Genomic DNA, 27,804 nt, shown 5'->3' on the forward strand with positions numbered 1-27,804 from the left:
GTGCCAGACCCCTTCATTCCTTGAGATTCTTTTATTTATCCCGCAAAGGGCCCTGGATGCTAGGTAATCAGGTTCAATGACTTGCCCAAGGTCACACAGCCCCTAAGTGGCGAGTGTGTGAGGCCGGATTGGACTTCCCATCCCCCTGACTCAGCTCAGCACCCCCCACTCAAACCCAATTCGTGGGCTTGTCATGGCATCACCTCCCCGATGTCGTGGTCCTGGAAGATGAAGGCCAAGGGGCGGCTAGGTGGCCGGAGCCGGCCCTGGAGGCAGGAGGACCCGGGTTCGAATCCGGCCTTGGCCTTGGCCAAGCCGCCCACTGGGGACAGGGCGGCTCGGGCAGCCTGAGGAAAGCCCTCCTGATGGCGCCCAGCCCCCGGCTCCCTCCTCTCCAGTCCGTCTCCCCAGTACCCGGAGCCCCCTGGGGTGCCCGGCGTCAGGCCTGCCCTCCTTCCTTCCCTCCTCTCCTGGCCCACGCGCGCACCCGCCGCCTCCCGCCCGTGGGCACCTCGCCGGGTCTGCCACGGGGCCGTGGGGGCGCCGGGCAGGGGCGGAGGGGGTCCCCGGGGAGCCCCCCACCGCTTCATTTTAGGGGTCTGACCAGGTAGAGAACAGGGGGTGGGGGCCTCCCACCGCCACGCCCGTGCTCCCCACTTCGCTCTCCTGGGGCGGCCGGATTCACACCCAGGGCTTCCGGCGCGGGCCGCGGCCCAGATCCGGGTAATCCGAGAGGAAGCGGGGCGGGCGGGGCCGGGAGGGAGGCGAGGAGGCCGCCCCGCCCCCCCCGCCCCGGCCGCAGCCCACGGGGATTGGACCACTCACTCACGCGGCCCCTCTCGGCGCCGCCCCGCCCCCCCGCGCCTGCGTCCGCCTCCGGAGGCTCAGGACTCCGTTTCCCAGAAGTCTCCACGCGGCGCTTCCGCGGCTGGGCGGGGTTAAGGACGAGCTTCCGCGCAGGCGCGATGTTCAGCCGGCGCCGGGAGCGAGCCTCGGGCTGCCGGGGGAGCGGAGGGAGAGGCGCGCGCCGAGGTGAGCCCCCTCCGGGGTGACGTCACGGGGCGGGGAGGGGCGGGGAGGCTCCGGAGGGGGGGATCTGCGAGTGTCCGCGTGCGGAGGGGGGGAGGCGTTCACGTCAGCGCGCCTGCGCGCCCCGGGGTGCTGGGGGGGCCCCTCGCGACGGTCCGCGTGTGGCGGGCACACGCGTGTGGCAGTGGGTGTGGGGGGGGCCCTCCTGCCCAGGTTCTGCCCCTGCCCCCGGGCGCGGACTGCCCGACTATAAATCGTGCTGTTTTGTTTCATTAATCGTGTTCTCTTCATCTTCCCGCGAGGCCCCTTTAGCTGCGCCCCCAAACTGGGAACGTTTTTCCGGCCGTTGTTTCTGGGCCCTTGGGCCCTTTCTTTCTCTTGCAGGTTAGTCTGGAAAAGGTGGCTTTAAATACCTCCATGTCTCTAATTTACTTACAATCTCTCCCTATTTTTTATAAAGCTGTCGCATGATGTCGAGAAATTTGTATTATCGCCTTTTGCTTCCCATTTAGAGAGACAAAAAGGTTTTCCCCCCCAATTTCTCCAGCCACTTCAATTTTCTATTATTTTGTGTGTGTGTTTTTTGGGGGTAGATTGATTGTTCCCTGGAAGAGAAACACGCGTGTGTCTGACTGTGGCCCCGTGCAGCGTGAAGCCGGAGGCTGGGTGCTGTTCCACTGGGGTCTGCCTCCTTACCAACGGTGTTTCACATGACCTTGGCCTCTTGGCTCCCCGGGCCTTGTGAGTTTTATATTTTCGTCCCTTGTGCTATTAAGATGATATCGGCGAGTCTTTGGAATCTCTCCATGCAGAGTTGAATTCTGCCTCATTTCCATTCTGTGTTACGGGTCTTTAAAGCTGTTTCTTCTAGGTGACAAAATTTCTGCCCGTTTTCTTCTCTTTTCCTGGATAGGAAGACACACACGAAAGCGCCCCACCTCCGGGAGGTTCCATTCTATCTGGGGTTGGCCCAGTCCACCTCCAGAGCTTCATCTTGTTAAGCACAGCCCCTCTGCTTGGGGTCACGCGTGCACGGGGACAAGGTTAGAAACCTTTCCCAAGGGGCATTTGGAGAAACATATTTTTAGAATGAGACAAAGGGCTGTGATCTTAGCAGGATCCATCAGAATTGAGGCCCTGACACCTGTCGCAGCTCCATCAGGCACCCCTCCATTCTGGGTGTCTGCCTCAGTCACAGCGTCGTTGGGGAGGACAGACGCTGTCAAGAGTGACATTGGAGGAGGAGGAGAAAGCCCCCAGAGCCCCCCGAGAAGAAGTGTGCCCTAGCAGCAATGTGTCAGACTTGCATAAAGCCTGGGAAACTTTCTCCCCTTCCAGGATGTCTGTGCCATCCTGTGACTGTTGATGCAAGGGGGAGATACATACTTGTTTCTTTAGAAAAATTATGATGATTTTAGGTTAGGATTTTGATCAGGAGAGACCTGGCATAGGGGTGGAATTCTGCAGGAGGAAAATGGAGGTGACAAGGAGTGCACCAGGTTGTGGGGGGGCAGGGAAAAACTGATTCTCCTGGGTGAGGAAGAGCTGGCAGATCTGGGGTATCTCCTAAACCTGGAAGGGCAGTCAGGCTCAGGAAAGACCCTAACAGCCCTTGTGTTTAACCAGAGGAAGCTCTGGGTGAACACGTGTTGCCTTCATTAGGGCCAGGCTCTGGAGGTGGACAGTGCTGACCCCAGATGGAATGGAACCTGCAGGAGAGGGGGACACTTTCATGTTTGTCACAAGAGCAGAAAGAAAAGGCCCTGGAGGCCTTGGGGGGGGGGCGGGGCAGAGAATGTGCTCAGGCCTTGGCTCTGGATTTGAACCCTGGGCCTCCTACTCCTAGGCCAATGATCTCTCTTTTTTTTTAAGTAGCTTTTGAGTATGTTCATCTTTAAAGTTTCTTTTAAATTGATATCTTTTTGCTTTTATATCCTTAGTTTCTGGAAATATCCTTCTTCTTTTCCACACCCACCCAGCTGTTCCTTGTGAAAAAGAATAAAAAAAGAAAACACAAGAGCAGCTGAGCAAGGGGCCATTCACAGTCAACCACATTTATGTCGACGTAGGCCACTCTCCTAACCCTGCCAATAAGCACAGGAGAGGCGTGTTCTCAGCTCTTCTCCAGCCAGTCACTCAATATAGTTATAAACTTCAGTATGGCCACTGTGGCCTTTGGATGGGAGGAGGAGGGAGCCCTGGCTCCTACTGGCCTCTAGGCAGAGCCAGGGTGCTTGGGTGGGGAGGGGGGGATTGGGTTTTTAATCTTGATCACTTGGAAGCCTAGAAGAGTAGAAGAGTTTAGTATTTGGGGGGAAAAGAGAGGGAATTCTGCCTTGAGTGAGCTGAGGGGAGAGCACTCAACTGTGTGAGATGATGCAGCAAGGTCAGGGAAGATGAGGACTGAGAAAGGGCCGTTGGACTTGCACAGAGATGTGTCAGTGAACATCCGGATGAAGGATTGTTCCAAATGAATCAGAAAAAGCAAATCAAAATCAAGTGTCATGGGATGCTCAGCAAATAACAAAAGGTAGGAATGGCTAAAGTTGGGGGGGCACCTGGGGGGTGGGAAGGGCTGCAGTCAGTGACCCCTGAGTCACAGCTGCCTTCAGACCCTTCCTGGGTGTGTGGCCCAAGCCAAGTCACTCAATCTGTTTGCCTCCATTTGCTAATGACTCCAACCTGCTCAGGGTGCTCTGTGGAGCAACAGAGAAAATATTTATAAAGCGCATAGCACTGAACAAATGTGAGGTGTGATCTTCAATTCAGATGTTGGTGGTGGAGCAGTGAGTTGGTCCAGCCAGTCAGGAAAAGCAGTTTGCAGTGAGTGTCCCAGAGTGACTCAGCATCTGTCTCATTGCTTGATACACCATAGGGAGGCCCAAGAAAGAAAGACCCAGTAAGCACCAAGACATTCCTAGTAGCCTCTATGTGTAGGGGCAAAGAAGCAGAAACAAAGTGAATGTTCATCAAGTTGAAAATGGCCAATAAAATGGATATATGAATGTTATGGAAGATTACTGTGGAAATGAGGAATGGGAAGAATTCAGAGAAGCACAGAAAGATTTCTATGAACTGATGTGAGATGAGGTAAGTAGGACTAGGGGTAATACACACAGTGACTATAATGTATTTGGAAAGTGGAAAAAAACCAGAAAGAAACCATAATTAAAATGACCAAGAAGCTTTTCTCTAGAGCAGAGAGAGCATGCAACTAGACTTCTGACTGAGATGGCTCCTGAATGGGAAGTGGAGTGCAGAGCTCCAGGTGCTTCCTCCCAGCAGGTGGACTTCAGATCAAGACAACCCTTGAAAACTTCAAGTGACTTCTTTCAATCCAGTGCTCAACAGATCTCTGTGAGAGTTGCTTCTGAGGCAAGGCCATCTCCCAGGGTGATCAGAGACTGACCAAAGATACAGGAAGCCTGCAGGGGTCTGTCTGGGGGCAGCAAGAGCAGAAGGCTCCCATGGGAAAGCCCTTGTGTGGGAGTGCCAGGGAACAGGAGTGGGCAGCAATCCTTCTAAGGGTCCCTAATATTCTGTCTCAAGATTCCAGAAAGGACCCTGAAGATCCATGCAGTCAGAGGCCTGCTCAGGAGCCAGGGGACCCAGCAAGACCAGGCAGCTTAAACCTTCCCCAAAGTGCTGCAGTGGGGGAGAGCTGGACTGGAACAGAGAACAGTTGGACTGCCTGAAGATCATGACATTAAAAAAAAAAGCTTAGCACTATTTCAAGAAATCATAAATGGAGGATAATTTATAGGAAAGTAAAGCTGCAAGCAAAGCAAACACTTGGATCCTGAAGGGGGAGTCAGAGGGAAAGGCAAAGAGTTGGGTTCAAAGGGGATGCCTGAGATTGTCTCAGGATCTCAGAGACTGGTTGAGCATTGAAGAGTGAGACTGTGCATAAAAATGACGAGAGAATTTGGAGCAGCCTGAGGTGGCAGGAGGCAAAATGAGCAGAACCAGAAGAAGGACAGTGGTGTTGGAAAGAAGAGTGGGTTTTGATTTTTTGGCAAGGCAATAAGGTTTAGTGACTTGCCCAAGGTCACACAGCTAGGTAATGTTCTTCTCACTTCTTTCTCTCGCTCTCTCTCTCTTTCTCTCTCTCTTTTCTTTCTTTTCTTTCTTTCATTTTAGGTTTTTTTGTTTTGTTTTGTTTTGTTTTTGCAAAGCAAATGGGGTTAAGTGGCTTGCCCAAGACCACACAGCTAGGTAATTAATTATTAAGTATCTGAGGCCACTTTTGAACTCAGGAATTTCTGACTCCAGGGCCAGTGCTCTATCCACTGTGCCATGTAGCCACCCCCTTCTCACTTCTTCAACATCTCACTACGTTTTTTCCTGAAAGCCTCCTGTAGTCATTTCTTCTAACACAATAGTATTCCATCACAATCATATTCCAGGACTTGTTTAGCCATTCCCCAATTGATAGGGATGTCAACTTTTTCCTCCTATATCATCCCCTTGATTTCCAATTCTTTATGACCACAAAAAGAACTTATATATATATCTGTATCTATAGGTCCTTTACCTATTTCTTTGGAATGTAGACTTCACAGTTATATTTCTGGGTCCAAAAGTATGCACATTTTTATAGTCTTTTGGGAATAGTTCCAGATTGCTCTCCAGAATGGTTGCATCAGTTCACTATTCCTTCTACAATTCATTAATATACTTATTTCCTCACAATCTCTCTAGCATTTGTTATTTCAAGTAGGACATTTTGGAAAATAATGTGCATGGTCTTATCTACATATACAGACATGTATGTATATGCACACAGGGGCATGCATGCATTTATACACATGCATATTTGTATTTTTTAAAACAATGTTATGAAATGAAGATTTTTGGTTTTATGTTTGGAAGTGTCTTTTAGTGGTAAAGTTCAGAAAAATAATTTAGAAAAATGTAATAACCTGGCTGCCTTCTTCCTTTGGGGCAGACTTGGCTCATAGGATTAGAATTAGAAGGCACCTCAGAAGTCATCTTCTCTGACTGCCTCATTTTACAGATGAGAAAACTGATGCCTGGAGAGGTGTGGTGACATTCTCAGGGTGACACACATATATAACGGTGATGTGTTGGTTGGTTTTCCTAGGTGACTTTTCTTTCTCCTTTCTTTATTTTTTTCAATTACCTGCAAAGACAGTTTTCAAGAATCATGCGTTGGTAGTTTTGAGGTTCACATTTCTCCCCCTCCCTCACCTCTCCTCTTCCTCTGACAGAAAGCATTCTGATACAGGTTATATGTGTATAACTATGTTAAACATATGTCTTCTCCCTTCTAGGAATGGGGAAGGATCTATTTGTATAAATAAAGATTTGTGTTTTTAAAATTTGGCATTTGAGACATCCATAAAGAGATCATTGGTCACTTTGGAGAGAGCAGTTTTAGTGGAAGAATGTAGTTAAAAAACAAACCCACATTTCTGAGGATTGAGAAATGAGAAGTCCTGCCCTCCCTGCAGGCAGGGTATATGTCACCTGCCAGGTGGCAGACCCATGTGCTGGTACCTAGGACTTCATTACAATGTGCTGGCTGAGTGTCACTGGCTTCTTGGAGGGGAGGAGGGATAGGAGGGATGTGTGGTCAAGAGAGGTTTGGTAGGGATTGAGGAGAAGCTATCAAAGAAGGGCAAGATCTAGGGCCTCTTGGTGGAGGAGATGGGAAGAAATGGGATCAAAGATGGAGTAGAGAGATTGCCTTTGATGCACAAAGTAAAGATGCAACTAGGGATAGTAAAAGGATTTCTGTTTTGAGAGTAACCAGCACTGATCTGTATAGAGCTAGAGAGCAGGGGTTATGTGACTTCCTTTATTAAAATACGCCCTTAAACAGTCTGAACAGAAGCAAATGGTGGGAGCCATTCAGGGGTAGGGCTTAGAAAAAGGAAGACAAGGAGTCAGAGAATTCAAGGGGAAAGACCCTTGAGTGAAACTGCCCCAACTATTCCATCCAATTGGATGGAAACTGAACCACAACAGGGAAGGCAGCCTGGTGGGAGGTGCTGAGGCTGCACCAGGACTGAGGCTGTGTCAGAGTAGAGGAAGGGGTGCACTGGAGACCCTAAACAAGGGAAGAAATGATAGGACTTGGAACCTGATTGGTGGGGGGGCATAAGAAAGGGGAAGACACTGGTCGGGAGCCCCAAGGATTGGGAGCATGGTGGTGCCCTCAACAGTTGGAGGGATGCTCAGAAGAGGGCCAGAGTTTTGGGGTAAAGATGATGATTTCAGTTTGGGATGTGTTGCCTCTAAGCTGCCCATGGGATTCCCAGTTCAGGGTGTCTTAAGAGGCAGTTAAAGGTGTGACATCTGCATCATGGAAGCCATGGGAATCAACCTGATCAGAAGTGAATGGAAAGGAAGAAGAGAAATGACTTAGGGTTCCCTGTCCTGGCCCAGAGCCTTGGGCAGCCCTCAATGGTTATGGGAAGCTCCACCCAGGAGCCTGTGCAGAGTCAGGCAGGTAGGAGCAGGACCAGGAGCTCAGCCATAAGAGGCAAGAAGTCCCTAGTGTCAGAGCTGTAGAGGCTGGGGAAGAGGGAAGGCCTTGAGCCTGGGAGCTTGGGTGAGCAAGGAGGCCAGAGGCCAGATGCAAAGATTGAAGAGAGTCAAGGGGGAGAAGAGGAGGCGCCTGAGGGGGAAGGATCCTCCAGGATGGGTGAGAGCAGGAAGAGAGGCGGGGGAGCCAGAAGATGGGGAGATCATGCCACAAAAACAACCATCCGTGAAAGCCTGAAGAACATGTTCACTGTGATCAGGGGTCATTCCAGAGGACCCAGATGAAGTCTCACCTCCAAGCCCACCCTGGTCATCTTCACCTTATTCCTGTCACCCCAGGCTGCCAGCTCCATACCATCCTGGACTGCTCCACTCACAGCTGGGGGTCGCCTGCCTCTGGTCTCCCCATTCCAGCCCAGTACTGGGGCCTTCTCCCTGGCTGTCTTCCCCTTCCAGCTACTTTCCTTCAAGTCTGCCCAACCCCTAGCCCCTTCCCCAGTTGTCTACACCTCAGTCCCTTCCTGTGTATCCAGTCTCTCTTGTTTGTGCATAGCTGGTGTTTTGTTGTCTCTGTGGCAGTGAAGGCTTGATCTTTTCTTTCTAATATAAATTTAGGGTGCAGGGAGGATTGGAAAAGGCCTCTTAGTTGGTCAGGCAGGTGTTTGGGGGTCCAGGCCTTCCTGGATCACATAAATGTGGTGGTGTTCAGAGCCAGGTAGCTAGCAAGGGAAGGGGAGGGCCTTGAGCACTGACAAGTGAGGCTTCTGTTGGAGGAGAGGTGGCTGGGGGCTGGGGGGGGGGGCAGATAGCAGAGTGGGGCTCCCCAGGAAGAAGCCAGACATTCACTTAGGCTGGACATCAGGGAAGTGACCACAGCTTCTCTCCTTGCCCCCTGGGCTGGGCAGCCTGAGGAGTCGTGGGCTTGGTCTCCTTGGAGGTCCCTGAGCCACAGCCGACCAGCTGGCTCCGTGTGGATGAGCACACCTCCTGTGGCTCATTGTGCCAGATGTCGGCTGGTAGCGCCTGGACCCCGATACCTCCCCTCCCAAATTGTGGGACCAGGGATGAATCCACACCTTTGGGGCTGCATCCTGTGATGTGAATGATGTGTGAGCCTCTGCAGAGCTTAGTCCGCCTAGTATCCTGCCTCTGAGCACAGTGAGGGGACACATGGTGAGCTCTTGGTGACCCCCTGTACCCTCAAACACTCACAACCCATGCAGGTGGAGCCTAAAGACCAGGTTTTGGTGAAGAGCCCAGATGCAGTGCTTAGGCAGCTGTGTTAGCTGGACCTCTCTCTGCTTGAGGAGCATCCTTTGGGGGAGGCTGGAGGTGAGAGGTCAAGAGGAGGCCGCAGCATACAGTATACTGGAGGATGTCATGGTCCTGGACAGGGAGCCTGCCTGCCTCCCCCCTTCCCTTCCCCCTCCCTTCTTCCTTCCTTCCTCCTCCTTCCCTCCCTCCTTCCTTCCTTCCTTCCTTCCTTCCTTCCTTCCTTCCTTCCTTCCTCCTTCCCTCCCCTCTTCCTCCCTTCTTCTCTCCCTCCCTCCATTCCTTCCTTCTTGACTCCCTTCCTCCACCAAGCTTCCAAAGGGGTCCTGACATGCCAAAGTTTATGAAGCCCTGCCCTTGACCTCTGTTATTTAGGATACATGACCTACCTGTGTTTGATGAAGTCACATCCCACTCCTAGGCCCCCGCTTCCTTCTCTAGGATTTTCATGAACTATTCCTTCCCTAATACATTGTGGAGTCTTGCAGGATTAACTAGTTGTCTATTGAATTCATTCCCTTCCCTGATTCCAGAAATGTGGCAGCACTTCCCTTTTCCAGCCCCAGGTCACTAGGAGGGACTGAGCAGGACCCCAGCCTCAGCTCATCTGGACCTGGCCTGGTGGCTTGAGCTACTGCAGGACCACCTCTTCTTGGTTGCTAATGCCCAATGAGCCTCTTGGATTGCATCCCTTCCAGACTAAGCGTCCTCCTCTATGGACCTAGAAAAGGAAGGGAGGAGGGGCTGAATGGTTCTGTCATTGTTCTATCCATCTGAGCCAGGACCTTGGCCATCTCTTAATGTCCTCAGCGTAATGACAAAATCCCCTTCTGAGCTTCCAGGCTCCAAAGCTGGGCTGGGGCCAGGCCGTGTGTGCTCTGACTTCACTTGCCTTTCTTGTCTTTGTCTCCATCAGACCAAAGTTGGGTGGTGAGCTCCCTCTCATTACTCTTTGGATGAGACACCTCCACTCCCCCTATCCCCCACCCGGGCTCCTCTGTGATTCTGCCTGGGTCACTGCCAACTTCTTGGCTTTCTCCCAGCACATTCTCCTGACTCTTTTTTCCTGGCAGGGATCTCATCCTCTCCCAAAGCTTCAGTTAACACATTTCTGTTTACAAGTCTGAAATTCTGTGATTTCCTGATCCTAGGAGACAACAGGGTTGTCTCTGGGAAGAGAGAGAGAGAGAAAGAGAGAAAGGGAGAGGGAGAGGGAGGGGATGGGGGGGGGGGAGAGCATGCGCGCACCACACCAGCCTGGGCTCCCTTGCAGTGATTTTTCTTTGTCCCACAGATTTGCTGTCTTTCAGTTTTGCCCTTTCTCAAGAGGACAATCTAGAGGAAGAGGGAATGGCTTCTGGAGTTCTCCTGGCCAGAGTTCAGGTGAGTTGGGAGGCTCTTTCCTCTGTAGGATTGATTCCCCAGGTTCCAGACCCTAGATAGACAGTCATTCTGAGCTATGTGCTAGGGGCTGGCAAAGGAAAAATGGTTTATTCCAGCCCCAGGACCAGCCCAAACCCCCAAACCTCTTGTCCATCTTCTCCATATAATCTGCTTATCCTCATTCCTGAGGATGTATCAGGGGTCACCACCAGGCCAGCATGCATATATTTGGTGTTGCAGGAGGCAGTGACATTCAAGGACGTGGCTGTGGACTTTACCCAGGAGGAGTGGGGGTTCCTGAGCCCTGTTCAGAGGGAGCTCTACAGGGAGGTGATGCTGGAGAACTACAGGAACCTGGTCTCCCTGGGTAAGGCTGCCTCCCAATGAGGCTTTACCTCTAGGACGCTGGGGCCCCTGCATGCTCAACTCACTTGGTCCCAAGAGAGACTGTTCCTCTCCTGGACCCTCACACAGGTGGAGGGCCACCCCTTCCAGATAGGAATGGAATGTTTAGTTTTGCCCTAACAAATGATGACTCTAGAATGTCAGTGTTGGGAGAACAGTTGGAGGTTGTCCATCTGAACTTTATTGCAGTTGAAAATGAGGTTCAGGAAGGGCAAGCAATTCCTCTGAGGGACCATTGCCAAGAGGGGCAGAAACGTGCCTTGAAACAGTTTCTAGGGTCCTACCCCAGTCCTTATCTGGCTTCACCTACCACCTCTCTTCATTCTTCTTTTGAACAAAATCCTGAACCCCCTGCTACCTTCAGGGAATCAGTAAGCATTTATTTAGCTCCTACTGCATACTAGGATACTACTGCATACAAAAATTGGGGGTAGCTAGATGATGGTTAGAGTGCTTACCCTGAAGTCAGAAGGACCTGAATTCAAATATGGCTTCAGACACTTGACACTTACTAGTGGTGTGACTCTGGATAAGTCACTTAACCCTGATTGCCTCCAGATCCATCTCCAGTCATCCTGATCTATATCTGGCCACTGGACCCAGATGGTTCCGGAGGAGAAACTGAGGTTGGTGACTTAACATAACCCCCTTCCCCCAAACGCAAATTGAATTCACTTGCTTGTCATGGCATCACTTCCCCAATGTCATGGTCTTTGAGAAAAAAAAGATGAACATCATCACCACTGGTATTCAAAGACCAAATCAAAGTTATCTTCACTGTCAAAGATCTTGGAGTCTCTTGTACACAGATAAGCACAGATCAGTTAGCACAGGGTAATTGGAGTAGACCCTGGCGGGGCGGGGGGAACCCAGAAAGACTTCATGGGAGAGACAGCTTTGACAACACCTAGGGATTCCTAGAGGGAGGCATGAAGAGGGAGGATGTTCCAGGCATAGAAGATAGAGGAACGACAAGGAGACCAGTCTGGATGAGCAGTAACATGGAATCATTCCAGAACATTAGATTGGAGCCTTGTCCTAGCAGCCAGGGTAGCTCCCAGAGCCTAGGAAAGACCTGGTCAGACATGGGTTGGGGAGACTCTATGGGCAGCTATCTGGAACAGGCCCTGAAGATGAGAGAGTCAGGAAGCCAGAAGACCAGTGATATGGCTATGGCAGTCATTGAGGCAAGCAATGATAAGGGCCTGACCTGAAGTGGTGATGATGAAAGTGGATACTGGGTGGGTGAGAGATACAGAGAATCAACTGTCCACTGAGGGAGGAGTCACAGGTGACCCTGAAGTTGTGAGCCTAGGGGAATAGAAGGAAAATGTCACCACAGCTTCCAGAGAGCCTTCTCATTTTCTCCCCCACATTCAGGCCTTCTGGATTCCCAAACAGACTTGACCTCCTGGTTGGAACGAGGGGAAGAGCCTTTGGCATGGGGTCTGCTGGCAGGGATCCCAAGAAGTACCCATCCCCCTGAAGGAAGCCGTTTCCACAGGCAGCTAGGAGCCAGTGCATGGAGCAGCAGCCCATCTGGTCAGTTAGGTATGACCATGATAAAGTGATGGCTGGTGCAGCAGGGTAAGATGAGACTTGGAACTGGGGCCCTGTAGGGTGGTCTTTGCTGTGACCCCTGAGTGTTTGATCTGTGCTCCCAGAGACCCTGAAGCAGTGACAGTAACAGCAGTAACTTCCATGGAGTGCTTGGAGAAAAGGGTCCTTCAAGCTCTGACATTCAAGAGCCTTGATCAAAGGGGATTTTGACCAAGTCATTCTGTTGCCTCCTCTGTGAAGTATAGATGTGGGGTTAGTCAACCTCTTTTAACATTTTATGTGTCTTCCAGTTATATACAATAGTAATATCTACCTATCATTTTTTGTAAGGTTTTGAATTTTACAATTTTTTCCTCATTCTCCCCCCCCCAGGTTGTCTGATAGTATCTACATTGTTTCCATGATATACACTGATGTAAATTGAATGTGTTATAAGTGTAAACATAAGAGTAAACATAGCCCCCTCCCAAAGAAGATGAGAAACCTCAAGAATAGAGAGAGGGAAAAAAAAATTGTACTTGTCTGTGTTCAGACTCCAATGGCTCTGTCTCTGGGTGAGTTGCTTTCTCTATCATAAGTCCACCAGAGAAGTTGCTTCAATATTTTTCCCACAGTTGCTATTACTAGCTGTATTTTCCTCCACTCTATTCCTCCTCATTCTCATTTATTCTATTCTCTTCTCTCTCTCTCTCTCTCTCTCTCTCTCTCTCTCTCTCTCTCTCTCTCTCTCTCTCTCTCTCTCTCTCTCTCCTTTCATCCTGGCCCTGTCCAAAAGTGTGTTGTATCTGAGTACCCTCTTCCTTGATCTTCCTTCTCTTCTATCACCTACTCCCCCCCTTCCCTCTCCCAATCCCCCCTTATCCTATCCCTTTCTTCTCATTTTTCTCTGGGGTAAGATAGATTTCCTCACCCTATTAAGTGTGCATGTTATTTCCTCTCTGAGCCATGTCTGATGAGAATGGAGGCTCACTCATTTCCCCTCGCCTTCCCCCATTCCACTCCATTGAAAAAGCTTTTTCTTGACTCTTATGTGAAATTTTCTTAGCTTCTTCTTCATCTACTTTCCCATCCTCCCAGTACTTTCCTTTATCACCCATTAACTCCACCTTTTTACTATATTATACCATTGCATTCTGCTCCTTCCTGTGCCCTGTCTATGTATGCTCCTTCTAACAGCTCTTATCAATGAGAAAGTTCATATGAGTTATCAGTATCTTCTTCCCATGCAGGAATACAAACAGTTCAATATAATTAGGTTCCTCATAGTTAGTCCTTCTTGTCTACCCTCTGTGGTTCACCAGAGTCCTGTACTTGAAGATCAAACTTTCTCTTTAGCTCTAGTTGTTTCAATAGGAAAGTTTGAAAGTCCCCTGTTTCATTAAAAGTCCATCTTTTCCCCTGAAAGAGGATGTTCAGTTTTGCTGGGTAGTTGATTCTCAGTTGTAAACCAAGGTCTTTTGCCTTCCAGAATATCATATATATTCCAATCCCTACAAGCCCTTAATGTAGATGCTGCCAGATCCTATGTGATCCTGACTATGGAGCCTCAGTAGTTGAATTGTTTGTTTCTGGCAGCTTTTAGAATTTTCTCTTTGATTTGGGAGTTTTGGAATGTGGCTATAATATTCCTGGAAGTTTTTCTTTTGGGATCTCTTTCAGGAAGTGACCAGTGAATTCTCTTGATTTCTATTTTACCCTCTGCTTCCAGGATCTCAGGGCAATTTTGCTGTTTTATTTCTTGAAAAATGAAGTCTAGGCTTTTCTCCTGGTCGTGGCTTTCAGATAGCCCAATAATTTTAAAAGTATTTCTTCTGGATCTGTTTTCAAGGTTGGTTGTTTTTCCAATGAGATATTTCACATTTTCTTCTAATTTTTGGCTTTTTTGGCAGAGTTTTATTTCTTCCTGCTTTCTTGCAAAGTCATCAGTTTCCTTTAGTTCCATTTTGCATTTGAAGGAGTTATTTTCTTCAGAGATCTTTTTTATCTCCTTTTCCAGCTGGCCAATTCTGCTTTTTAAGGCATTCTTCTCCTCATTTGCCTTTTGTTTTGCTTTTTCCATTAGGCCTAAACTGGCTTTTTTACATAATACTTTCTTAAGTATTTTTTGGTATATCTTTCACCAAGCTTTTGATTTGGTTTTCATGACTTTTTCTGCATCGCTCTCATTTCTCCTCCCAACTTTTCCTCCACCTCCCTGAATTGCTTTGCAGAGTATTTTTTGAGCTCATCCATAGTCTGAGTCCATTTTCCATTTCTCTTGGAGGTTTTGGATATGGAAGTTTTGATTTTATTGTATCTGAGTACATGTTTTGATCTTCCATGGGACGAAAGTAATTCTCTGTGGTCAGATTCTTCTTTTTCTATTGTTTACTCATTTCCTCAGTCTAAGAGTAATTTACAGCACTTCCAAGGTTTGGGTTGGTTTTTTTGGGGGGGACACCCCACTGGGACCTTTATTCCTCCAAGGCCTTATGCTCTCTTGCCTGTGCTTTGATATGTAGATGCCCCCCCCCCACTTCCCTCTGTCCTGGGGCTATAAGGAGGGATCCAGCTATCTTAGTATGGAAGCCCAAACTGCAACCTGCATCTGAGTGTAGGTTTGCAGCAGAATCCTACCACAAGGGAGAGCAGAGAAATCTCTGCAGATTTCCCTTACCATCTCTGGGGATTCAGGCTGCTTTCTCCTGATTCTCGCTGCAGATTCTGTGGCCAGTGCTTCCTCACTCCACACTCATTCTGGTATAGCAGAATTCTCTCACCACCCCTTCAAACTATTGCTGGTGATCTTGGGGTTAATCAGTCTCCAAAGCCCCTTATAGTTGTCCAGCTCTAGAAATTAAGGATGAACATGTCATTCTATGGCAGGATCCCCTGCTTTGGATGAACTCTCCTCTGCCTTATAAGTAGGTTCTTTTCTTCCACATGCTTCCCTTTCCTGTGCTTCCCCCACCTCACTACTCCCATTTTTAGGATCTGTCAAGGTCATAGTCTCCTTATCAACCCTTCGTAGAGCTCATCATGGAGCAATTTCTTTCTTCTCCTTCCCAATACCAGGAGAACTTTAGGTGTGTGGTAAATTAGGAAGAGCATGGAGCATGAGTCGAGAGAATTAAGATTTTGTCTTAGACTGTTCCTCAGTTCCTGCCATCTCTGGCAGTTCATGAAGTGAACTTTGGAGCATCAGAATCTGCCACTTTTAGGAGAGCACTCTGGGTGGATCAACTGAAGAAGTGGGGGGCGGGGAGAAAGTTTGGAAGCTCTCATGTGAAAGAGGGAGGAGGCGTGTTTTTCTTAGCCCCTGAGAGTAGAATTGGGAGCCACAAAGAAACTTTAGGCCAATGTTAAGAATGATTTCCTAATCAGCCAAGGGAGCCCCCCTTGGCATGTGCTGCCTGGGCAAGCAGCAGCTTCTCCTTCATTGGAAGATTCTGAGGGCATCTGTATCACCACATCATGGCATAGATGTTCTAGCTCAGGCAGTCTTTTGCTCTGGTGTGGGCTGGACTTGATCATCCCTAAAGTCCCTTCCAGCTCTAAAATTATCTTATTCTGTCGTCATTCTTCTATATGCCCTCAAGTAGTAAAAGAGAACTCTCTTATCCCTGTTGGTCTTTCCTTCTTTAGGCTCAAATCTTCAGGTTCTTCAGCTGGTTCTCATATAGCCTTGGGCCTTTGGCCATCCTCCTTTTTCTCTCATTCATAGAACGTAACAATGTACCACCTAATTTATGACTTAAATAGAGTCTTACCAGGATAGAGTGCTTCACTTTGTAGCCTAAGATTACATGACCTTTTGTAGGCTAAGAAGACTCATAACTGTGGTGAAGTTTGGATTAGCTCTCTGAAGTCCATTAACATGAAATTAAAATTTTTTTCATTCTTAATTTCTTTCAGCCTGGCACACCAGATTTGAAAACTGGGAATCACCCCTAAATCAAGAAGAAAGAGAATCATCTGGGATGTTAGTAGAAAGTTTCAATAGGGATTTTTCTCAAAGCTACACCTTTGAGGAGGGTCCTATCAAGGAGATCAGGTTATGGGAAAAGTTCCCACATCACCACACATATCTTAACCAACGTAAGAGTCTGTACAAAAAAGGTAAACTCTATGATTGTGAGGACTGTGGAAAGGTCTTTACAAGACATACGAACCTTATTCTACACCAGAGACTTCATACTGGAGAGAAACTTTATAAATGTAAAGAATGTGGAAAGGCTTTCAGCTGCAATTCTTCCCTTACTCAACACCAGAGAGTTCACACTAAAGAGAAACCTTATCAATGTAAGGAATGTGGAAAGGCCTTCAACTGGAGCTCATCCCTTACTCAGCATAATAGAATTCACACTGGAGAAAAACCTTATCAATGTCAAGAATGTGGGAAGGCCTTCACCAACAGGGCCTCCCTTATTAAACATGAAAGAACTCATAGTGGAGAGAAACCCTATGAATGTGAGGAATGTGGAACAGCCTTCATTCAGAGATCAAATCTTACTAAACACCAGAGAATTCACACTGGGGAAAAACCTTATCAATGTAAAGAATGTGGGAAGGCTTTCACTAACCAGTCCTCCCTTGTTAAACATGAAAGAATTCATAGTGGAGAGAAACCTTATCAATGTAAGGAATGTGGAAAGGCCTTCAATTGGAGCTCATCTCTTACTGAACACATTAGAATTCACACTGGAGAGGAACCTTATAAATGTCTAGAATGTGGCAAAGCCTTCAGAAAAAGTTCATTATTTACTCAACATCATAGAATTCACACTGGAGAAAAGCCTTACACTTGTAAAGACTGTGGCAAAGCCTTCAGACAGATGTCTTCCCTGACTCGACATCAGAGAATTCACACCGAAGAGAAGCCTTATGAATGTAAAGAATGTGGGAAGGCCTTCAGCAACAGCTCAAATCTTACCAAACATCAGAGAATGCACAGTGGAGAGAAGCCTTATAAATGCAAAGAATGTGGAAAGGCATTCACCAACTGTTCTTCCCTTAATAATCACAAAAGAATTCATAGTGGAGAAAGAACCCATGAATTTAAGGAATGTGAATCAACTTTCAGTTGGAATTAAGCCCTTACTCAACATAAAAAATGTAACCTGGAGGAGTATTCATTAATGTAATGAATATGGGAAAGCCCTATGTTTGAAGGATGACATCTTATTGAATTTCAATAAATCCATCCCAGATAGAAACCCTAATAATGGGATGAGTGTTGAAAACCATTCTGGCTTTGTCACAACTGAAATCACTCTGTAAGGAATCCCTACAGATGTAAGGAGTATAGGAAAGAAATGAATGGTTTTAAGTCATTCTTATTCCCTTTCATCACTTCAGAAGAGTAATGTATTTGCCAAAAATGAAAGAAAACCCTGAAATATAGAGACCAAAGAAATCCTTACAAGGAAAACCTTACAGGAAAAAAATAGCAGTCAGCATGTGGTACTGAGCAGACTAAAAAGAGCCTCCAAATATAATGAAGTAACATTATTAGGTAAAAAAAAATTATGAGATCTCCAAAAGAGAATAATACTGTAATTCCAACCAGACTCCCAAGCATGAAAATGAAACTACAAAAAGATTCCCAAAGTGACAGAAAAGCTTTTGAAAAGAATTGAAAATTTTAGAACTGATACTGGAACTCATCAAATAGAATTAGAAAGAGATGAACAAGAAAGAATTCTGAATAGAAAGTAGAAATTCTTAATTTCAGTGGATACAACAAAAAAGAATAGCAGAGATTTAATACAAACATTTCAGTGAGCAAAAAGGAATATTAGAACATGATTGAAAATTGGCAAATTGGAAGAACAACTGACGTTTCTATAGACGAAAGCATAGTGGTTGCCCTTGAGGATGATGGTTGATGAGACAATCTGAGAGCTATTAGCATCTTAGAAAAAAAAAAAAGTGGTGAAATATAGGACTTGAATTCCATATTTTAATAAATCCTGCACAAAAAGAACAGAAAGATCTGAATGAATTAGCTTAAAATTCATTAAATCCAAGAACACAGATTTCTATGGTAAGAATTCCTTATTTGATAAGAATGGAGAAAATTGGAAATATTTGGCAGAAATGAACTTTAGATCTGCCACTTATTCCAAAATAGATTACAAATGGATATGTGTGAAGATAAATGGTCACATTTTTAAAAATAATGGAGGAAAAAAGAAATTATCTTTTTTTATAGCTATAAGTGAAGAATTCTTGACCAAACAACAGATTGCAGTGATCACTTAAGACAAGAGACTATTAAGTTACATAAAATTAAAAAGGTTTTGCATAAAAGTGATGTCCCCCCCACCCCCATTAAGGGGAAAAAAATAACACTGATAAACATGATATCTAGGGAATTAACAGAACTGCATAACACTAAAACAAAGTAGTCAGAGGGTTAGAGTTAGTTTTCAAAAAAAGGAGTTGAAACCATAATGGCTAGATGAAAACATATTCCTAATTTGTTTCATCACAAGACAAATTCAAATTCAAAAAACATTTACAAAATTGATAATTGTGACCAAAAAACAAAAATAGTCACTGTTTTTGGAGCTGAGGGAACATAGACATATGAATGAGTTGCGATCACTGCATCAATTATATTTGCTTCACTCCTTTTCTTTGATACAAGAAAAGGTTGAGTTTAGAGGCAGAGTGGAGATGGTAGAATTGGAAACATCTTTGTTGCAAAAAGCAAATGCATAAATGAAACTATAAAAGATGAGAATGATTTGAACAAATTTTATATAGCAGTTATCTCTTATAAAGGCCCAATGACCAGGGAATGTAGGAAATTGACAAAACTATAAAATACCAAGAACTATTCCCTAATCATGAAGATTTGTGGTCAAATGATATAAACAGGCTGATTTTTTAAATCAAACTATTAATCATGTTCTAAATCACTAAGAATTAGAAACATGCAAAAATGACTGGGATTTTACCTGAAATCAAGATGAAAATAACCAATGTTAGAAGGCACACTAAAGCATAGTTGGTAGCCCTGTGAACCGACCCAACCATTTTGAAAAGGAATTTCAAATTATACTAAAAAAATTACTAGACTATACATAGCCTTTGGGAACAGCTAATGGGCACTGTGGACAGACACTGGGTCTGGAGTCAGAAAGGCTCTTCCTGAGTTGAAATTTGACCTCTTCCACTTAATTAGCTATGTGACACTGGATAAGTCACTTCACCCAGTTTGCTTTAGTTGCTTATCTGTAAAATGATCTGGAGAGGGAGGAGGCAAACCACTCCAGGCTATCTTTGCCAAGAAAACTGCAAAAAGGGTCTTGTAGAGTTGGATGTAATTAAAATGACAGAACAACAAATAAAATAATCCCTTGATGATTTAATTGGCATAACACTAAATCTGTAAATAAATTTATAATAGGTATTGTATTGGCATAACAATCATGAACAATGAATATCGGATTGTCTTCCTTTATTTCTGTACAGTGTTTTGTATTTATATGTCTTGGCTGTGTCTTAGCTAGAATCCTAGATATTTTGTAGTTGTTTTTAGGGAAGATATACCTTTCATTTCTTCTGGTTTTTGTTTATGCTATATAGAATAGTTACCCATTTTTGTAGCTCTTTACATTCATCTACTTTAATGAAGTTTTACTCCTAGTCCTTTAATGATTCTCTAGGGTTTTCTAAGAAAATCATCATCATCATAATTCTCTCTCTCCCTCCCCCCACCTTTCTTTCCCCCTCTCCCTCTCCTCTAACCCTCTCTTTGTTTTGGCTCTGTCTTTCCCATTTGTGCCCTTAATTTATTTCTCTGGTCTAATTTCTTTATCTATGGGTATCCCTTTCATATCATGTGAGTGTGGGTGGGGTTAAGGGTATGGCACTCTGAGATCTGGAAAATCATAATTTTTTTTGCCTTCCCTGAATTATTATGGTATTAAAAGATAAGATATGTTGATATCATATAATCTTATACAGATATTTTATGCATTTCTGAGTTTCTAAACTTTTTCTCTTGTCATCTGCTAGCCTTTGCTTGGGAGAAAATTGTAATGTAGAAGAGATAACTAGTATTTTCAGGATAATGTTAAATAGTGGGGAGCAGGGTGTACATGATAATCATAATAGCAGTGAACAGTTACAAAATATGCCAACCTCCTGGGCTAAGTACTTTACAATCATTATATTCTTTGATCCTAGTGACAACTTGTAAATAGATGGTGTACGACCTTCATTTTACAGATGAGGAAACTGAGGCAAACAGGCATTAGGCAAGTCTTCCAGGTCACACAGCCAAGAAAGTCTGAGGCCAGATTTGAACTAAAGCTTCCTGACTCTAGATCCAATATTTTATCCACAGTGCCTCCTAGCTGCCACAGCACCATCTTTTTTAAGTCATTTTCACTCATGTCTACTCTAAATGACTCCATCTGGGGTTTTTTTGGCAGAGATATTGGAGTAGTTTGCCACTTCCTTCTCCAACTCAATGTACAGATGAGGACATGGAGGCAAACAGAGTCAAGTGACATGCCGAGAGCCACCCAGCTAGTAAGTATCTCTGGGGCCAGATTCGAACTGAAGTTTTCCTGACTCCAGGACCACTACTCTAACCACTGTGCCACCTAACTTTCAGTATTTCACCATATATGTTAATAGCTTTGGTTTGGGGATTTATGTTGATCATTTTAAGAAATGGGCTATCAATGATTCTGATATTTTTTATCGTGTTAAACAAATGACCACTATAGTTTGATGACTTTTTCTATCTTTTGATAGAATCCTGTGGTTTTGGTTGTTTTTTGCTAATGTAATTGACGGCACTAATTGTTTTTCTAATATTGAAGCCTCCTTGCATTCCATGGTATAAACCCAAACTTATAGGGAATATTTTTTTGAGTCTATTATTATCTCTTTGTTTTGTTTAAATTTTTGTAAGTTTAAAAATTTGTTAAAAAGTTTAGTGACAATTATGTTTAATCCTCTGCTTCATCTCTCCTCAATTTTTGAAATTAAGACCATATTCATCTCATAAAAGCAGTCTGGAAGAATGCTTTTTTCTCCTCAGATATTTAGAATAAATAATATGGCATTTGTATTAATTACTCTTTAAACTTGATTATAAAAAATTGAAATTGTAATTATCTTGTCAGATAAAGCAAGAAAAAAATTTACAATATAAAGGAGTTAAATAGGGAAACTAGCCTTAAAGGTACCATAGACAATAAAATTATCATTAGTAAACATACATGCACCAAGTCATTAACATATCTAAATTATAAAGAGTTAGCTGAATTACAAAATAATGCACTAACTGTAGGAGACATTAATATTTCTCTCCCAAAGCTGTATCCATCCTCATAGAAACATAAAAAAGAAAATATAGAACTGAACAGAATGTTTGGAGAAATTTGATTTGAAAGACTGATGATATTTTCTGAAAAGGAACCTTAGCTAATGTGGAGATGTATGGTATTGTCCCTTCCTCATTATTCCTTCATCTTTACATGATTTAGCAAAGTAGACCATCACTTAGGAGAGCAAAATTATAAATCAATGTGAAAAAACAAATATCGCAGAGATCCTTTACAGTACATTACATAAAAATTGTAAATAATATGGGGAATATAAACAGAAGAGGAAGATCTTCCTCAGCGGTTGGTCAGTTCTTGTCCTTTGTTAAAGAAGACCAAAAACGATGTTACTATGTTTGAGACGAATTACAACATGACTGTGACTGATCAGACCAATAAGCATTCTACCACACAGGCACAAATTGGCCATGTGAACACCTGGGGTATTTAAACTTAGGTATCTCACGTTTCCTTTGAGCTGCTTCTATTCTACCTTGCTCACAGACTGAAGCACCCTGGCTGATGAGGGCATGCCATGCTGAGTGGTCCTGAGCCAGTGTCTCATGCTGCACAATCAATTCTAAGTTCTTGAGACCTTCAGGGTGTCCTAGATCACTTCTGACCCCTTTGTGAGCAATTTCCCTGTGTGAGTTCTCCATAAAATGGTCTTTTTTGGCAAGCATATGTTTGGCATTCTAACAATGTGCTCAAACTGTCATAAGTTGCATTCCCTGTAGTAATGTTGGAATGCTCAGCAATTTAGCTCAAAAAGGACCTCAGTATCTGGTATCTTCTCCTTCCAGGTGACCTTCAGAATCTTCCTAAGACAATTTAAATGGAAGTGATTCAAGTTTTCTGGCATGGTGCTGCTACACTGTCCAGGTTTCACAGGGATAGCAGTGAGGTCAGCACAATGGCTCTTGTAGACGACCAGTTTAGTAGTCTCATACCTCTTCTCTCCCTACTTTCTTTTGGAGCTCCCAGATACTAACCAGGTCTGGCAGTGTGTGTGTGTGTGTCAACCTCATTATCAATTATCAAGTGTCTGGAAAGGACACTATCAAGGTAAGTGAACTTATCTACAATATTCAAAAATCTCCATTTGCTATAACTAATGGTTCCACATATAAATGGTGTGGTGCTGGCTGATGGAGCACCTGGTGTTACCTGTTAGACCAAAATGAGCACAAACAGAGAATTGGTCCATAACTTACTGCATCTCAGCTTCAGAAGCTGCAGTGAGTGCACAGTCATCGGCAAACAAAAGATCATGCACCAACATGCTCTCCACTTTGGTCTTGGCTTGTAGCCTTCTCAAGTTGAAGAAATTACTGTCAGTGCCGTGTTCATCTTCAGTGATGGTGTCTGATAATATGACTGAAAACATGCTAAAAAGCATGGGAAAAAGAACACATCCTTGTTTTACTCCATTGATGACCATGGAATCTCGAGAGCAATGTCCATTATCCAGAACCCAGGCAAGCATGCCGTCGTGAAATTGATGTACAATGCTGAAGAACTTCTTTCAGCAGCATCATTTTTCACAAACTTTCACAACTGATGGTACAAAAGGCTTTGGTCAGTTCTACCTCTGTTCTGTTCCTGGCATTTCTCCTGGAGTTGTCAGGCAGCGAATACCATATCAACTGTTTTTTGACCAGTTCTGAAGCCACACTGGCTCTCAGGGAGGTGACCATCTTCCAGGTGAAGGATCAGCTTATCGAGATGCATCCTGGTAAGAATCTTACCAGTAATGAATAAAAGAGAAACACCCCTGTGATTGTCACAGGACAATCTATTCCCTTTACCTTTATAGATATGGACAGAAGCATCCTTGAATTCTTGGGGAATAACTTCTTCATGCCATATATAGCCTGGAAAATTTCATTCAACTTTTGGATGAGCAATGGCCCCCCCACCTTGTTGATCTCAGTTGGAATAGAATCAACACCAGATGCTTTGCCACATGAAAGAAGTCTAATGACATTCAAAACCTCTTCTTCAGCTGGAACTTCAACTTGGGACAGATTGAATTCAACTTGAGTTAAAGAGATAATGGCTTCTGCATTGATTGATGTTGGTTGGTTAAGAATATTGTGGGGACCTGAGTTCAAATCCAGCTTCAGTCACTTAATTGCCTAGCTGTGTGACCTTGGGCAAGTCAACTAACCCATTGCCTTAAATAAATGAAATTTGAAAAAAAAGAATATTATGGAAGTGTTCAGCCCATCTCTCTGGGATCATGTCCCTGGACACATTTTAATCAATGTTCCATCAGAATTGAGTAGTTGAGATGCACCATAGGCATAAATAGCCATAAATATCCTTCCATAAATAGCCTTCAAGGCATAATTAAAGCACTTTGGATTGTTACTAGCTGCATAAAACTGATTTCCATCTGTCTTCTTATTGAGCCAAGAGTCTCTAAGTTTCACTTGTACTTTACTTTTCATATGATTACATGTTGCCTTCTCAGAAAAAGAGGAACTATACTGCTGGTAAAACCTATGGAGTTCTCATTTTTAATTTAGTAGCTTCTGTATTTCCCCCATCATTTTCATTAAAACATCTTGGTGTTTGCAAGTGTTCTGACCCAGATGAGTCAATGCAGTGTTGTAACCAATCATCTGCAAACTGCCCACTCTTTTTTTGTTTCACTATTGCAACTGTTGGCTCAGCTTTCCTTCCAAGTTAGGAACAAATTGTTCCCACTCAGAGAGGCACTCTAATCTCTTGGTATTAATTCTTCCGCTAGTCACTTTGCCTTGGGACTGTTGCTTCAGTTGAATGTGAATACTTAGCTTGGAAAGAACCAGTCTGGCACTCTGTGCCATACATTGCCTTTGTCACTCTCACATCCTATTTGTCTCTTATTTGTACAATCAAATAGTCTATTAGATGCCAATGTTTGCTACATCCAGGAAGTTTTATTGCACTTAGGTTAATGGAAGACAATGTTTATGATCAGGTCATGAGATGCACAAGTCTTTAGTAGTAGGTAACCATTGTTGTTGCTGTTCCAACTCCATTCCTCCCAAGGATTCCCTGCCATGTCTGGTAATCTGAGCCTACTCTAGCATTAAAGTCACCCAGAATTATAAATTTGTCTTCTTTTAGTACGTTGATGATAAGGGTCTCCAGTTCTTCATAAAATTTTTCCTTGATTTCATCAGGGTTTATCATGGTGAAAGCCTGGGCACTAATGAGGTTAGCATGTAAACTGGTCTTCATTTGCCAGCCTTGTTTCAGGGCTTCTATTTGGATATGATACCTGCCGAGTTCTCTTGCAAGAAGATCTGCTGAATCCCAATACTTCCAGTGATAAGACCCTATGACCTGGGCTGCCTGAATGTAGATTGTGACTATAGTTCCTTGTATATTCACACCTGCTGCTTCATTACTTGCCTTTGACACAGGATTTTGAGATAAGAATAGTAAAATGGTGCGGGTCTTTTGATTCATATAAATTGGGTAAATGAGGCAGATAATATGGCACAAAATCATCGGCCTCACTCTCCCTTCCAAAGTTATCATGATCCAGTAGCAAGACAGAGTCAAGACAACTGGTGATGGCTCTATATGTAGTGGATATCTTTGATGTCCTTAATGTCTAACCAAGCTCCAAGAACTCCACAGCATCCACTTCAGCTGCCTTCACTGACACTAGAATGAAGTGTTCTCATCTTATTCCACCAGTAGAAGACTTCACATGCTGAGGTGGACACCCCCCCACCAAATCACCCATGAGTTTGAGACTCCCTGTTATCCTCCACCTGATTCAGCCAGCCTACCAAAGCAATTGATTGGGGTGTGGCTGTTGTGCATGTTACAGCTTCTTGGACCACAGGTGAGAATTAAGTGGCTCAGGTGATTATCAAAGGTGGAAAGTAACCCGAGAAGAGCTCAGGAACCCTTACACCCCTGGGGAAGGCAGGGAGATCCCAGCTGCAGCTCAGTTCCAGGGAAGTTAGAGAGATGGCAGCTCAAGAGAAGGCAGAATAAAATGCTCTCAGCTCCAAAAGCTCCCCTTTCCAAGGCAGCCCACTTGGGGAGGTGCCTCCTTCCCCCCAGAAGACTCTCCCTGCTCAGCCCCTAAGGTGTGACTGGAGATTTAGCCTTCAGGATGAGCTGTTTCTTCCAGTCACACCCAGGGCCAAGATCTATCTTTTCTCCCCAAGTTCCACCCTTTATCACCTGGACACCTTCTCCCCTTCTGGCCTAGACCCAGAAGACCTCTAAAATCTAGGACATTTATTCCACCAGGACCACCACCCATCAGGTGAATCACATCTAAGAACTTCCCCCACCTTGTCCCTCCTTCCTATTGCTCTGGAACTCATTCCCTCTAACCACTGAGCAGAAAGACTTACCAGGAAAAACTTCGGCAGCACCTCAGTAGAAAGAAGGAGTTCTGAGGTGCTTGCAACAAAAAACTTTTGGGAAAATTGGTACTCTATGTATCATCTGCAATTGTAAATATAGCCTTGAATTTCTCCTAGTCTAATAACACTGTAATGTGGTTCAAAGAATTTCAGCTTCATTCTGCCAGAATGGTGATTGGGATGTTTGACACTGAATAGTGAGCCCTTTAATGTAGAATACACTTCAAATTTGGCATCAAGGAGACAGGTTTTGGAGCTATAAGAATTAGAACTAAATATAACTGGGTCAGGATTACGCATTACTACTCTCTGAGTTTGATCAGTGTCAAATGGATAGAAAGATGAAGTGATATTTCTATTGAAGTTAATTCAGAAAAGCATTCAATTGAATTGGTGTCATTTCAATGGCAACTTTTATCTCAAGGTGATAGGCAGTTGGATACAGCACTGACCTAGGAGTCAGGAGGACCTGAGTTCAAATCTAGCTTCACATTTGACACTAGCCCTGGGCAAATTATTTAACCCTAATTGCCTCACATCCAGGACCATCTCTAGTCATCCTGATTCATACCTGGTTGATGGAGCCAGATGACTCTGGAGAAGAAGGTGTGACTGGAGATTTAGCACAGCCCCTCACTTAAATCTGATTCATGGGCCTGTCATGGCATCACCTCCCTGATGTCAAAGTCTTCTTTGAAAATGAAGGACCAACATCATCATCGAGGTACTCAAAAATTTAACATACTTTCAAATCTGTCCTGGCCTTCATATTGACCTATTGCACAATTATTAAAAATATCTAGCAACTTCTGACTTGCTCACGCAAGTGTGTGTGTGTGTGTGTGTGTGCATGCGTGTGGGTGGGGGGGTGTAAGTAGGAGGCCAGGGAGCATCACAGCTAGATGAAGAAGCAGAGGCCCAGGGAGAAAGCCCAGTGATGTCCAGTGCAGTTGGCAGTGGTGGGTACTGGGGAATGCCTATTTCTTTCAGAATTTCATATGTAAACTCCAGTTTGCTCAGTGCGAAGTTACATAAAGCAAGAACTAGCTAATTCTCATTTTCCTTTGTATATCACACTGGTAATCTGTCTTGAATCTATTTTTAAGCAGAACCAGATAGTTCCATGACTACTATTTCTGCTAAAGTTTCAGATTTGATCCTGCCATGCTGTCTTCTTGGAATACTGGGTGAGGCTTTAAAAAGTGACAAAGGAACAATTTTAAAAATTATTTTTATTTGTTTCATTAAATACATCCCAAGTACATTAAAACAATTTAATGAGCATTTTCAAAACTTTTGAATTCCAGTAAATTTTCAAAGAACTCTGTCCCCTATAGTCCTATGAAAAAATGCTCAAAATCATCTTTGATTAGAAAAATGCAAATCAAAACAAAGTCCTACCACACCCCTATTTTTTATGGACATTTTCCAGAGTGAGAGTTTGCTGTTAGGAAATCTCTGCTTGTGGACTGACTCTCCCTGTGGATGCTCACGAGAGTCAGATCTTCGGTGCAAGAAGGTAAATGCCCCAAAGGGAGTGAGCTTGTGGTTTTGTGTTTGTTGTATATTTATTTGTACTGAAAAGTTTCAACTTGTATATTTGGTAGTTATTAATAAGACATAAAGACATAAAGGTGGGCACATTTCATGGCTCATCTGGGTAGGAAATTCATCCCCCAAAGATCTCCCCAAATAGAATTAGCAGATGACCCCCTAAAAGATATTTTCATCATTGGATTCAGCCTCTGAGGAAGACCCACAAAAGTCAGGAATAATTGGAGAAGGCACTATTTTGGCATTCCTCTAACTTGAAAATTTTACTTTTACTTCCAAACAAAAAAGCGAACACAAAAGTAAACACTTTCACTGGCTCTCTTGAATCTTTTTTTTTTTTTGAGTTAAGGAATTATTATTTATAGCAGGGAAGTCTCAGT

General features: G+C 44.3%; 2 protein-coding genes across 3 annotated transcripts in view; both read left to right on the top strand.

Annotated features, from left to right (window-relative positions):
* LOC141512457 (uncharacterized) overlaps window positions 1–26,842 on the top strand; it is a 39,138-nt gene extending 12,296 nt beyond the window's left edge. The window contains exon 6 of the mRNA XM_074221422.1: window positions 16,374–26,842. Within this exon, the coding sequence (XP_074077523.1) occupies window positions 16,374–17,231 (858 nt within the window). The 3' untranslated portion in view covers window positions 17,232–26,842. The remainder of the gene's footprint in view (window positions 1–16,373) is intronic.
* Window positions 986–16,142, top strand: LOC141512432 (zinc finger protein 454-like). Of its 2 annotated transcripts, none has more exons than XM_074221359.1 (5): window positions 986–1,032; window positions 10,106–10,194; window positions 10,435–10,561; window positions 11,980–12,186; window positions 16,054–16,142. In XM_074221359.1, exons 2-4 carry the CDS (start codon window positions 10,162–10,164, stop codon window positions 12,168–12,170), a joined length of 351 nt encoding a protein of 116 aa, XP_074077460.1. In that variant the 5' UTR covers window positions 986–1,032; window positions 10,106–10,161; the 3' UTR covers window positions 12,171–12,186; window positions 16,054–16,142. The 2 variants fall into 2 exon arrangements, with proteins under 2 accessions (XP_074077460.1, XP_074077468.1); XM_074221367.1 differs by lacking the exon at window positions 16,054–16,142 and adding an exon at window positions 11,158–11,225 and having other exon boundaries at window positions 11,980–12,105.
* Window positions 26,843–27,804: the final 962 nt, after the last annotated feature.

Source organism: Macrotis lagotis, chromosome 1 (genome assembly GCF_037893015.1).
Source record: "Macrotis lagotis isolate mMagLag1 chromosome 1, bilby.v1.9.chrom.fasta, whole genome shotgun sequence".
In the NCBI taxonomy this organism is placed as follows: Eukaryota; Metazoa; Chordata; class Mammalia; order Peramelemorphia; family Peramelidae; genus Macrotis; species Macrotis lagotis.